Source organism: Canis lupus, chromosome 1 (genome assembly GCF_048164855.1).
Source record: "Canis lupus baileyi chromosome 1, mCanLup2.hap1, whole genome shotgun sequence".
In the NCBI taxonomy this organism is placed as follows: Eukaryota; Metazoa; Chordata; class Mammalia; order Carnivora; family Canidae; genus Canis; species Canis lupus.
This window is the reverse complement of record NC_132838.1, coordinates 75574812-75588668: the sequence shown is the minus strand read 5'-3', so window position 1 is coordinate 75588668 and position 13857 is coordinate 75574812. Positions and strand designations below refer to the sequence as shown.

Below are 13857 nucleotides of genomic sequence, written 5' to 3'. Positions count from 1 at the left end.
ACTTTCCCCCTCACGAGGAGAAAATAATGATCTATTGTTTTATATCATTTTGGGGCCCCTTTCTTGAGCTTCTTGTAACCCGAGTGGGCCAAAGCCATGAGACCCTGGTAGCTAAATAGGGGTGCTGATCAACTTTTCCTGCCAACTCCTTAGAAATCTGAAGCACCGGATATATTTCCTGATACAAGTAGTCAAGTCTTGACATCAGACTGGTTTTTCAGTATCTGGTGGCCTATCTTTAGTGTGTCAGTCAACTGACTGTGAAGATCAGGTGTCTCAGAGAGGGGTCTGACCCACCTTCCTTGAGGTGGGAGGTGGCAGGAGTAGCAATGTGAATGCAGACACTACACGTGGCTTATCATTGCAACAGGCTGGCTTTCCCCCACAAGGAAGACATCGCGTGTGCTATTCTGGTGGCTTTACTCCCCTCATGGCATGGGTGTGTGGCCCTGAGGTAGGGTTTTTGGAGAAGGATGCATCACCAAGAGGCAAAGCAGAAGGACGTTGAAGAGGGGCATTTGACATCAGTTGAAGTAGGGGCGGGTGCAGTTGCAGCCTGAATGAATGGCGGTCCAAAGAGCTGCCATCTAGCAAAGCAAATTGTTTCCCAACTGTAACAACGAGCTTGGGTGGGCCTCGGGAGAGGAGAGTGGCAAATAGAAGCAAAGGAATTGTGGCTGGGGGCCTGCTGTAAACACTCTGACATGAGTAAACTCTAAAGAGTCCCTGTGCCATAAACCCTTTGGAAGGAAATAAAGCTCACTTTAACAGCTTAATCTGTTGTTATTCTTATTATTTTAAAATCCAGTGCTTTTCAAAATGGAATATTCAGAGAAAGTAGTATATTGAATCAACAGATCTTTTGATTTGGGGATGATGTCTTCTACTTATATCACCAAGTTCCTCCTGTGTTTATTGGCAAGCTTGAGACTCTTGTATTAATCTTGTTGTTTCAGTGGGAGGGAAATTGAGACCCACCCTCTTAGAACCTGAAGATGTTTGGTTAGTTCTAAGTGTCACAACGTGGCTCATGTTAGCCTGGAGTATGAACTTCTAGAAAGAGACCAAAGTCAGAAATGAAGGAGTCTTAATGGGCATCACTGTGTGCTTCCTGAATTCTCAGTGCTTTGTGGGTGATTAAATCCATGAGCAATGTTTGGTGTCGGTACCGAGTGCTTTTCCTGAGACTTGGAAGGGTGGGAGAGAAAAGAGCCATGGAAATTAAGTTCCATAGACTCTTTTAGTGTGGTTGTAAATGATGATACAGATTGGTGGTGGTAATTTCAGCTCTGGAGGCAGATGACACCAGCACTTGGCAGACCAGACGCCAGGTTGAGGAAGATCCAGAGTCTGGAGGGTTGGGTTTCAAAGTGCCTTCTGAAGCTGAACCTGAAAACGTTTTGGGAGTTTCTAGCACGACGTCATCTGTTTGGTCACTTGGGGACCTGATGGAGATTCATACAGAATTATATGTAATGAGTCTCCTCTGTTCTTGCTGGGTTTCCTAGTGAAGTTGGAGGGATCTTGGCCTCCCTTCAGTGACAGGGTAGCTACAGAGTATAAGCTCTCGGTCAGAATCTGAGCTCTGTCCCATGCTTGTCGGGCTTCAGCAAGCTGCTTTGCTCACAGGACCTCAGTTTTCTCACCAGCAAAGTGGGCACAATAATAGAACCTACCTTATAGGGTTATTGTGAATGTAAAAGGACTAATTTAGACAAAGACCTTAGAAGAAAGCCTGGCACCAAGTGGATTAGCTGTTATTCATTGCACAAGTGACATACTCATCTTTCTCTGTCTGCAGCAGTGTTAAGTATTTGAGGTCAAGGAACTCCATTTTCTTTATTTTTGTGTCATCTACTGTAGTGTCTATTATTTAGTCACTGCTCAATTAATGTTTGCAGGATTAATTCATATTAAGTATTTTATATGTTTTATATATTATGTACATAATATATACATATATTATATGTCATGTATTATATATGCAATATATATACATGCAAGATACCACATGTTGTATCATGTTATATAATAGATATTCCATCTATCTGTGTGCCTGTCATATATATATGGTACAACACTTAAATGAATTTAGGCAATGAATTATTTAATAATAGGATTCCTGAAAAAGAATCTAAATCTTTGTATTATCCAGTATTTCACAGTTAAAGCTAGCCAGTTCTTTGATCTGGTTGCTGAGTAATGAACCAGTTATTTTAGAAGTAATTTCACAAAATTAAGTGGGGAAGGAAAATCAGGATTTGGGTTAAGATTTGTTGTTGAGTTTTATTATTTTTCTCCTGTACATAAAAATTTTCCAGGGCTCATCTATATTGTACACAGATTTCTCCTCCTTAAATTAAGATGTTAACATCTGAGACTGTTGTGTGGAGCTGTGTGCAGAAATCCTTTGCATTTCTTTCTTGTATTTTCTGTGCCATGTAAAATCGGTTTTAAGTTTAAAACTAAGTGGCTTGATAATGAGATGCACATTTTTCTCCCAATTTCTGTTCTGTGATTATATATTCTTTTATGTTTTAAAGCATATTCCATGTTGTCTTGATTTTTTATTATTTATTATGTTCTTTTTAAAAGTGATTATACTTGTATGTTGATTTTCATTGATTTTTTTGTTTTGAGCATGACTTATGTTTTATTTTGTGTTTCTTTTAGGTTTTGTTTTGTTTCATAAGATCCCACTGGATGGGTAGCTGAAATAAAGAAAAAGACAGAGAAAGGGGCTGTGGTGCTTGTTGGTTGATGCTGCCTTGTAAGCTGGACTCTTGGGACGGGCATTGGCTTCTCCCAGGAGGTGCCGCTTAGTTGGGGTTTTCTGGCAGATGTGGGTGGTATTTGCAGGAGGTCCTGCATGAAGCCTGCGGCTGTTGTGAGCTGTGTTTGGGGCGCACTGCTGCTGCAGAGGCAGCTCGCAGGCAGCTAAGAAAATGCTCAAGAAAACATTTTAAATTCATGCTTCCCTCTTGTTCTTACAATTGCTCAAATACAAAATTGAAATGGGATTCCATTGGATTATGCTTCTCTTCTTAAAGGAGTGCTCCTTGACCATACTGGAAATGTATTGATTCTTATTGTTTCTGTTCATTAAAGGTGAACTGCAAAGTTACAACAACAAAAAAAAAAAAAAAAAAAAAAAATCTAAGTTTAGGGACAGATACAAGAACACACTAAACAACCTAATCTCTATGTAACACATAGTTAGCAATGTTTTCTGTTGATGTTTAATGAAGACTGAATTTAGAAAGTCTCTCTTTTCCATCTGAAACACAGTGACTGAGAAAGTTAAGGGCATCACTGGGGGGACTTGGTGAGGCCATGGAGAGATTCTTTCCTTCCCTGGCAGTAAAGGTCCAGAGTCATGCAATCAATGCTAACGATTTTTCTAAAGTTTATTAGCCGTCAAAAAATAAAAGCAGCTCTGTGGTCGGGGGCTATAGATTTAGGTTAGGCGTAGTCAGTTTCAGAATAACTACAAGAGTGAAATAGACACATATGGTGCACATGTCCTTTTATTTGCCCCCTGCGATCCACCTGCTTTTTAGAAGTTTCCTAGTGAGAAGGCCGCAGTATCTCATGCTGTTCCCATGACAGAACTGCAGCTTTTCTACTCTGAAAAGGTCTGCGGGCAGAATGGCTGGCCTGCTGGGAGCAGGAGACCATATTCTAAGAAGGATAGTCCCCTACTACATACTACACTACTGCTGGTTTTCATGGGCAGGAAGGCTCTTCCTGACCCCAGCAGCATAGAGGTAATGAGTATGTGCTTTATCAGGCCCAGCCTCATTGGCGAGAGGGTAGCCTGGGAGCTACAGAATCCTGCATCCCTGCCTTAGTTCTGTCACAGACACCTGTTTCACTCACTCGGCCATCGCGGTGACCTTTGTATGCTTTGCTCAGCCTTTGCTAGGTTGGATCCCTGGCCTGCAGACAGGTTGGGCTGCCCTCGCCCCACCTCACCTCACCCCTTTCTTGTTAGGGGCACGGCAGAGCCAGGCCTGGAGCATTTCGCTTGAAAACAAGATCAGCCCTGGTGTTAAGGCATGCTCAGAGTGGCCACGGCTGGGTTGGAAACTTATTGACGTTTGAAAGAATTCTTTTTTGGGGGGAAATTGTTACTCAAGTTTTGCAGTTCAGCTTTAAGGATTTATAGATTTTTAACTAGTCCAACATGTTTGGAAACGTTGTTTTGCATCCCGTGTAACCAAGGCATTAATCTTAATAAACCAGGATCCATTTAGGCACCACTTGATAGAAAAGGATTACCCATGATGAATACTTTATACTGTATCTTTTACATTAGCCACTAAATATGTTATTGCTTGATACAGACATTTTACAGGGTCCTATGGATTACAGCATTTACCTTGGCTCCTCCGTACCCATGCCTCAGAGAGGGGCAGTTTCTCCCAAGCATACACAGGCTGCTTGTTCTCAAACGTTTTCTTTCCAAAGACACATTTGAGTGGGAGAGCAGCTGGCCCTTGGTGGGGGGTGGGGAGGGGGTCCGGAATATTCTCTGAATTCCCATTTTCTTGCTCACTGCTAAATGACAGTTCCTGTCACTACTTAGATTTTGATCTCTCCCAGAGTTGTTGATTTACAAAGAGGCCAGCTAATTGCAGAAATCTTGAACCCTGAAAGAAAGAGGAAATTCATGCTGAGAGCGGAGCAGAGGCTGTCAGTACACCAAGCATTCTTAAATATCGGCCATTCGGTACAAGTTTTTTTGTGGTTTTTTTTTTTTAAACCTTTTATATTTTATTCCATGGAACCAGAAAAAGGCAATGCATTGTTTAAGAACTATTTTATACATATCCCAGAGCCAAAAGGAAAAAAAAAAAAAAGAATATTTGTACTCAACAGCTAGAAGACTTGCAGGGTAGATTTTTGTTTTAAAACGGAGAGAAGTGGACAGATAAGGCAATTTAATATATCAAAGAGCAGTTGACATCTCCTAGGGAACGATGAAAACAGCAGGCTATTAGAAAATTATTTCATATGGTTCTTGTGTTCCTTGCTTTTCATTTTTCTTTAATCCCCAAAGACCACAGTCAGTGACATATTTTCTCATTTCTATCCTCTAGACCACCCTCTTTCATCCTTTGCTTTTTTATGTCCCTTACAAACAATCTTTTTACAGCTTCCTAATGACATGTATCATGTATTTTTTTTTTCAGCATTAGAAAAGGATAGGCAGCATTTTTGCTGAAATCAAGTCCATTGCCCCCCAACCAGGACCTGGCATTTCAGAGCCAGGCAGGTGCCCTTCGTCAAGGGCGTGTGCTGGGTGAGTGGACACCCACCCCTGCAGGCGGGCAGCCATCACCCAGCCTTGGCCAACTCCTGCCTCCCGGGAATGGGGCCCCAGTTTCCCAAATCTTCTGATTCTTTAAAAGAAACTTGAAACCTGGAATTTTTTTTTTTTTTTTTATGTGAAATGTCCCTATTTTTAAAAAGTTGGCTCGGTTATTTTTAAAAACGTTATGTAGGCCAACAAAACATGTCTGTGGGTTGCCAGTTTGTTACTTTTGTCTTAAAGCAACATCATTGTTCTCTGTTTCCCTTTATCTTTCCTTCATAAACGCACTTCCTGGAATGGCCATGGAGAGCTTTCTTGCCATTGGGTTTGGCACCCTAGAGATCTGTGGCATGTCACTTACCTTTGGGGCACTCCTGTGACCTCCGTTACCTGGGGCCTTGGCCTCTGTCCCTGCCTGGGACTCTCCGATGGCACTGTTTTCCCTCCATCCCTGAGTGGCCCCACCTCTAAGTGGCCAGAGACAACCTAGCAAGTCCTTTCTCCTGTTTTGTCTGACGTGTCTGACTTTCACTAGTGTCCGTGTCGCCTGGCCTACTTGGGGTAGCCAGGTTCGATGGGAAAGCACACAGCCTGTCCAAGGGTCTTCATTGTACCTATGTGGCCACTGGTAAATGGAAAACAGGCTTGCCACCTCAAGAGGTGTGGGTCAGGCCCTGTGTCTTGAATGGGGTACCACTGAGACCCTCTGAGGCAGCTGAGACAGAGTAAGGAACGCCCACTGACGTCCCCGGAGCCACCGGTTTGAGGCCAGAAAAGATACCTCTCCTGACGGGAGAAAAGAATCCCCACATACTTTGGAGACAGTCAATTCCAGAGTTGTCACTTCTGGTCCCCCAGCCTGGGCCCATTTCATTTTTGACCTATTGAGTGTCCTTCTCCTCTGTGCCCTCTACTTTTGGAAAGAACACAGAGCACAGAGGGTATTGGCCTCTGCCTCCAACTTTTCCAGCAGTCCTGAAGGTCCCCCAGAGTAGTTAGGGCTCTAGGCTCTCCTTCAAATGGAGCAGAGGCCGTGACAGTTGGGCAGCCTGAGGAGCAGACAGCTCCAGGACAACAAGGCAAGAATTCAGCTCGCTGCCAGGTGCCGGAGCACACGTGATGATGCGCTCCTGCTTCATCTCTCCTCTATCTTTGCTCTTGATCTGCTTAAAATTCCCGACTTTTCTCTCTCTCTCTCTCTCTCTTTCTCTCTAGCCACCTAACCTGACTCCATGACAGACAGAGGGTTTGTTTCCATTTGCCTTTTTTGGTTGCTTTGCACATGCTTTTTTGTTGTTGTTCATCCAAAGTGGGGCCAAACAAGAATGGAGTGTGAACTACTGTCATGCACCGCGGAGCGGATGATGCACTCTTGCACTGTTCTCATACTTTCTGTCTAGAACTCCTCCCTGGCTTTCATCTATTCCCCTCACACAGCAGTAGATGCTTGTTTCATCTTGCCTTGTCCAGACCAGATGCAGAGGGACAGCCACTGGGAGACGGGGCTCCATCCAGCCACGAGGGCTGTGCCCTTCCTGTCAAGCCAAGGTCAGTGGGGTCCCCTGGGGTCCTGCAGACTGGACTCCAAGGAAACTGGGACAGAGACCGCCATTTCGTTAAGTGAATTCTGCTGTGTTCACACACCTGCAGTGCCCACAAGCAATGTCCGGTTTATTCAAGGGCACCTGGGAAGGTTAAGTACTCTCCCAGACAGGGCAAGAGTATAGTTTTCTGTGGGGTGCTGCCAGATGGAATTAAGTGAACAGAACTCCCAACCCAGAGAGTGACATGAAAACAGTTGTCACAGAAGGCAGCTTTCCACTCGGGTTAGTCCATTTCCTTGTTTCATCAGGGACAAGAGAACCTCCCGGCCATCTGATTCTGACGGTGAGCTCACTCTGGGTTTAATTCAGGCTAATATTGCAGTGGAGCCTTGGAATGGTCATTAGTGGACCACTCAAGATAGGTTGCTATTGGTTGTATCCAAAGTCTTAGTTTTCACGGAAAAGAAAATGTATGAGAGGCAAAGGAAGGAAGAGAGATTTTCTCCTTTATTTTTCTACTTATGAATGGAGCATAATCAAGTATAAAAGAGTAAGAGATTCTGTTCACAACGTGTAGGAATATCAAATCATCACGTTATATCCTTTAACTGTCTTACAAATTTATTTGCTAATTACACCTCAGTAAAGCTAGAAAGAAAGAAAAGGAAAAAAAAAAAAAAACTAGCAAAAGATTCCAGAGAAAGACAAATCCTTGGGTTTCATTCACTTCCTGTTCAAATCCATTTGCTGTAATCCATAGGCAGTCTGTGAATCATAAGCATGCCCTGTTTTTCCCCATAATGTTCCAAGGTTTTAAAGTCATTTTTTCATGTTTCCTGTAAATAATGGATAATCATTTTTATTTTATTTTTAAGTGCTGTTTTAACAATGTGGATAGATCATAAATGTACTTGCTGAATTCATTCATTTTTTAACAAGCCAATAAAGTTTTATAATTCATCTCCATGTGTCTTGCATTCTGTGTAGGGCCTTGTATACCTCCCCTCCCTTCCTCAAACACATACCATCATCCCGTGTAGCATTGGCGGTGCTCAAGGTTAAAGGTGTCAGAGGGAAGAGTGTGAGAAACTTTATGGAGAGTTTTGGGGGAGTCCCAAACCCACTATAGATCCTGGAGTATATCTCTTCTCCCCCAAAAGGGACTTTTACAATTTCCATCAATGTGAAATACATTTATTGTTAACTGATTCTTGCATTGGATATGTTTTCATTGGCTAAAAAGCAATCCTAGAAAACAAACAAAAGTTTAAGGGAATTAAAAAAAAAAAAAAAAACAACCAATAACCTACATTCTGTGGGAAAGTCCTTTGGTATTTTAAGAACTTGGAATGACCCAGGTCCTAGCAAGAGGGTACACTCAGTGCTCTGTTCCTCCATCCTAAGTGACTTTGTAGCCAAATAAACATGATGACTTGTGCTTTCATGGAAGAGAGACAGAGGAAGACAAGCAGGCATAGAGATAGGATGCCATCGAGCTATGACCATTAACATGGTGTCCACACTTCACAGTCTTCTTGTCTCCATCCCCTAGGCTTGTCCTTTTTCATTTTTTCCTTTTAGAATAGGATCTAAGAGCAATCTCAGATTCATTTGAGCCTGCTTTCATCTTCATGGAACCATGAAAGGATTTTGCACCAAATTGGAGCCTAAGGACTGGAAAAACCAATCCAAAGGGGTCTGCTGTCTCATCAACCCAAGTATACTGACTTCTTCTAAGAGTCTGGTTGGTTCTGGTGACTTATACTTTTTCTAAATGCCCTCCTAAACAGGTTTCTTTGGCCATTTGGGGGTTGTGTAATAATTTGAGGTGGTGGGTACTGAACTCAGACTGTGCAGGCTGGAATCCCAGTTATATTTACAAGTTAATGACCTTGGGAAAGATATTTCATGGCTCCCTTCCTCATGAGATGACAATAATATTAATGGCACCTACCCACTGGGCTCTCATGAGAGTTTGATGAGACTGTGCATGTGGGGGGCACTTGGTGTTGCTAATAAAATACTTTGAAGGACTTGTGTATACACTCGTGCTTGAGAATTCCTCAGTAAATGCCCCAGAATCACAGACTCATTTTTACATATTGGCCATATGGTGATTGTGTGGGTGCAAATCATGGAGTCCAGTGGAAGGGAACTTCCCTCTCTGGGTCATTTTAGATGTGGCCCAGGCTGTGAAACTGTCTCAGGAGTTATAATGATTCCCCTCTTAGGTCCCTCACTCTGCCCAGGCAGTTCTTGCACATTGATTCTTTTCAGATTTGATATTGATAAAATGAGAGGGTAGAGTTTGTTTGGACCTATATTACAAAAGTTCAGTGAGTTTGAATGATACTCTATAGTTTGAGTATTCTGGAAGAAGAAGCATTGCAGGTCATATCCCGAATATGGTCTGCCTTCTTTTCTTCTCACTTTATTAATTATAAATTTTTGATCATTGGGAAGGGGTCTATATTATCATTAGCTTTTAAATCATCCATCTGAAAATCTTTGGCTATGAATAAAAATAAACGAATTGGCTGAGAGAGTGTGTGAAAGAAAAGACTTGTTTCAAGTTCCCTCAAGCCTTAGAAACAAGTATTTGCAGGCAATGAGCTACAAATAACTAGATTATTCTTTTCTACTTCCTGAGGTAGTTTCTCATAATAGCTGTAGTAGGCAATGCATGATTGGCCTTGCTGGAGCTACTTCATGTTTGAAAGTGATACAATTTCATTTCTTTTAAAAATATTTTGTCATTTGGGCTTTTTTCTTCTTAAATCATTTTAAGTAAGTGGTACTGAAGTCTTACCAGCACCTAATTTAAGACACTTTTGCTGTTGTTACCACCTTTTCTAACACATTGTAAAGTGAGACTGACTACAATATCTAAGTGGTAGTACTAGTTAACGGGGACTGGTTTCTCACTGTATGCCCAGCACTGTGTTAAGTGTCATGGATTAATTCACAATCCTCTCAAAATTAGCTAATGCTAATATTGCTCCTATTTTAAAGTTTAGGAAACTGAGGATCAGAGAGATTGAGAAACTTGGTCCAGGTGACCTAGCTAACTAGTGGTAACACCAGGATTTGAATTCTAGCAGGCTGGCTAGATAGCTGGAGATTAAAGCAGCTACCCCTTGGGATCCCTGGGTGGCGCAGCGGTTTGGCGCCTGCCTTTGGCCCAGGGCGCGATCCTGGAGACCCGGGATCGAATCCCACGTCAGGCTCCCGGTGCATGGAGCCTGCTTCTCCCTCTGCCTATGTCTCTGCCTCTCTCTCTCTCTGTGTGACTATCATAAATAAATAAAAAAAAAATTTAAAACAAAAAAAAAAAAAAAGCAGCTACCCTATACCAATGCTGAAGCAGGGCTGGGACTAGGGTGAGGCCAGTGAGGTATCTGGGGCATCCTCAGGGCCATGCCAGTGTCCGGTGATCACTCCTGCCAGCATGAGAGGTTGAGCAGAAATGATTGTTGTAAAAAAAACAGAACTGTAAGGTCAACCTTCATCACCAGGGAGGCACCTGACGCCCCAGGAAGCCTTGGATTATTTAAATGTGCCATTAATGAAGCCCTTGCAGCTCTTGACTTACAAGTATGTGGCACAGTAGTGAATTGGCATATGCTTTCTAAACATTACTTTGTGAAACACAGAAGTTACATCAAGTATGGGTTCCTTGCTGATTAGCTAATGACAACCCAGCACATGTTTGCTTTGTCCGTTGTAACTGAAGACAGATTTATTGGATCTGATTATTCTGAAGTGAATTTTCTCATGGCTCTCGAACCCAGGTCCTTCCAGCTTATTTGGAGCACTCTGATGAGTGACAGTGAGGGGTGGGGGTGGGAGTTAGAGAGTTTGTCTGAGGACACATCCTGCCACCTCCCTGTAGAGCATCCAGACATTGGAACAAGGTGGTGGAGAAGGTTCGAGGAACTTCTTGCCTCCAAAACCCAACAAGGGAGAGCAGCATCTGAGTAATGCAGTCACGTTTCACTTGGATCCCCAAATATCCTGTCTGGCAGTCAGTGACCAAAAGAGACTGCCAAGGGCATGCGCTGGTCTCCCAGTCATTTGGTCAAGTCCCATGTCACACAGCATAAGCCCCTGTAGCTAAGCTAATGAACAGGAAATTCTCCTCCTATCTCCTTTTTAAATATTGATTGGGTTTCCCAAGAGGAAAAGAAAAGGCTCTTCTGTGTTTATTTGACACCTTTTCATTTCTTTTTAATAATTCTCATCATACGATGTTTAGCCTGGCTGAATCGCTAAATAAAAATATAGGCCACAGCTTCTTGCTTAAAGGATTAGAATGCAGCTTCAGGTAAGTTCATGCAATTTTGATAAAGCCACTTGAGCCAGGGTGGGAAGTAGACTCACCAGCACTGCTTTACCTTTCAGGGGGTGTTCCTGGTTTTTATACGACCTAATATACCATGCACGAGGGTGCTTCAGGCTTTGTGAAGATGACTCCCTTGACAGATGTTCTCTCTGCACTTAGGCTCCTGGATTGGGGGGAGGCCAATTACCTCTCTATCACCCTCCTTCACAAAACACTGTTGAATGTTCTACTCCTGGGGTGGTAGTGTGCTGGCTCCTGGGGCTTTTTGACCATCGAGGTGGGTGGCAGGTATCAGATGGAGGAGGGGGTGGTGGGGATATGTCTGTCCCTTCCCACCAAGGAGGTTTACCCCTGCCAGGGCTCACCCCTGCACATGCATGGTCCTGAGGGCTGGGTTCCACCTTTTCTCCTCCTCTGTCTCTTTTCATGGAGGGGAAGGGCTTCCCAGTGCGGTTAGTCTCACTGTTTCTTCTTTGTTCCTTTAACCTGCCCATTCCTCTTGACAGCATCCCCACATCTCTTCATTTAGACCATTTGCGGTGAGTTCTTTTTCCTTGACACGACCCCAACTGAGACATATACTAAATTCCTCATTATCTTGTTTCATCTTACGTCAGGTCTATTCAAAACCTAGTAAATATTTATTGTGTCAATTATAGGTCAGGCCATGAGCCACGCCCTGGGGGATACCACAATAAGAGGAGCAGATGCCATCTTTGGCCTCATGGGCTGTGGGCTGTGGTCTGATGGTAATATCTATGACATTGATGCCCTGATGGTTCATACTTTATGCATAAGAAAACAAAGACTTAGAAAGTTAAGTAACTTGCCCAAAGTCACACAAATCAGATCCATCTGTCTATAAAATCCATGCTTCTGGCCCTGCTGCTCTGAGGCTCGTGCTTTTCCTTCGCCTCTTGGGGAACCCCATGGCTACAAATTCTGCAATGGCCATCAGACCTCTGCTCTTCGTTTTGGTAGCTCTGATTCTTCTTGACGCAGTATAAATGGGTGAAAAGTGTCTCCACCTTTGTTACCTATTTTCTCTTAAAAAAAAAAAATTCTTTTCTTTTTCTCTAGTTCTGTTTCCCAGGCCAAACCACACACAGAAATCTGCTTTGACCTCTCTTTAATTTTCACACATTAAAATTTTAAAATCAGTTCGGTGGAGTGTTTGCATAGGAGAGAGATTGTGTGTGTGTGTGTGTGTGTGTGTGTGTGTGAGAGAGAGAGAGAAAGAGAGAGAGAGAGAGAGAGAGAGAAAGAGGAAAAGACAGAAAGGAGGGACATAATTCTTCTTCTCTGTCCCTCTGTCTCTCTCTCACACACACAGAAAATTGAATACTTAAAACCCTGTTTGATTAAATAGGAATTTAATCCCAGTACATACACCATCTGTACCATTATTGCCTTCCCGATGCGCACCGTGCTGCAATGTTCCCAACCAGCTCCTTTTAAAAACTTTCCATATTGTATTTTTTGCTTTTTGTTTTTACTTCCTTATAAATAGCAAGAAGTTTCGCTGAGAAGAAATGATTACAAATCCCAAAAGGCTGGTGTTCCGTTCTGAGCTCCAAGATGTAAGGATTGAGTGGATTTCAAACTTGGCAAAATTTCTGACTTGGCAAATGCTTCCATCCTTATTTATGACAGCTTGGAAACTTCCATTTTCTAGGGCTTATAAACGATGCTGCTGATTTTGTCTCTCTTTTCTATTTTGCTGTGAATTATGAAATAACCAGCCTGAAGGTTTCCTTTTAACATTAACCCTCTTTGTAGAGTATGAGTGTGAGTGTGTGTGTGAGACTGTGTTCTTTCTTTTCTACATTATGAGGCGTGTTTTACATATCTCATATAGGCAGTGTTCTTCCCCTTTTCTGCCTTTCCACAAAGTGACAATCAAAGATGTTGAGGTTTAGGGTGTTGAGAGTGATAGCCTCGTGGTCTCCATTGTGGTCACCAAGGGCTTCCTGCCCAGCCATCCTCTCATCCCCAAATGGCAGTTTAACAGTTGGGATTCTGGAGCAGGACAGGTAACACAGACCTGTCTCTGAGAGTTTTTCCTACAGGTGTAAACAGGTTGTGTTTCAAGGAAGCTCCATGCCCTTTTTGTTTAATGGGAAATTGTCAAAATAGAAGAAGAAAGAAAAAGACAAGAAAACTTATCTCCGCCTTCTTCTTCTTCCTCCCTCTCGTCCTGCTTTTTCTTTCTCTCTTTCTCTTAATTCCTTACTTGGTTCCTTAAAGCCTGCTCATTTTAAGTTCTCTTTGTAAGTACTTTCTTCTTCGGATTCATGTAACCACACAGAAGTTGAGAGCCTCGATCATTGGGTAGAGTCGACAGATTTTGCCGAATATAGGCAGTCGGAATTTTCAAATGCGGAACGCGTCCTCTGAGAAGCAGATGCCAAGATGGGGCTGAAGCTGCCAGGATTCTAATCAGGAGAAACTCTTGTGTGCGAGAAAATGGGGAAGGAGCTGGGGAAGGCAGTGAGAGCACCAAGCTGCAGGGCAAGTACACCTCCTGTGGGTGAGAGGGAGGCAGCCCAGGTCAAGCACTCTGGACTCCATCGCCCCTGTGGAAGGATGCGCAAGGCCGCAGGGGAGGCATGGAGCCACGCCAGCCATCAGAGGAGCTTCCTGGCTCCCAGGAG

The 13857-nt window shown here is 43.1% G+C and overlaps 1 protein-coding gene across 13 annotated transcripts in view; it reads left to right on the top strand.

The window, feature by feature from the left end:
- Nucleotides 1-13857, top strand: part of NTRK2 (neurotrophic receptor tyrosine kinase 2) — a 329574-nt gene that overhangs the window by 127314 nt on the left and 188403 nt on the right. The window contains exon 15 of one of the 13 annotated variants that reach the window (XM_072836231.1): nt 2674-7821. The exons of the other annotated variants lie outside the window; for them this stretch is intronic. Coding sequence (XP_072692332.1) covers nt 2674-2711 — 38 coding nt within the window. The 3' untranslated portion in view covers nt 2712-7821. Of the gene's footprint in view, nt 1-2673; nt 7822-13857 lie in introns of those variants that run through there. 13 annotated transcript variants of the gene reach the window in all.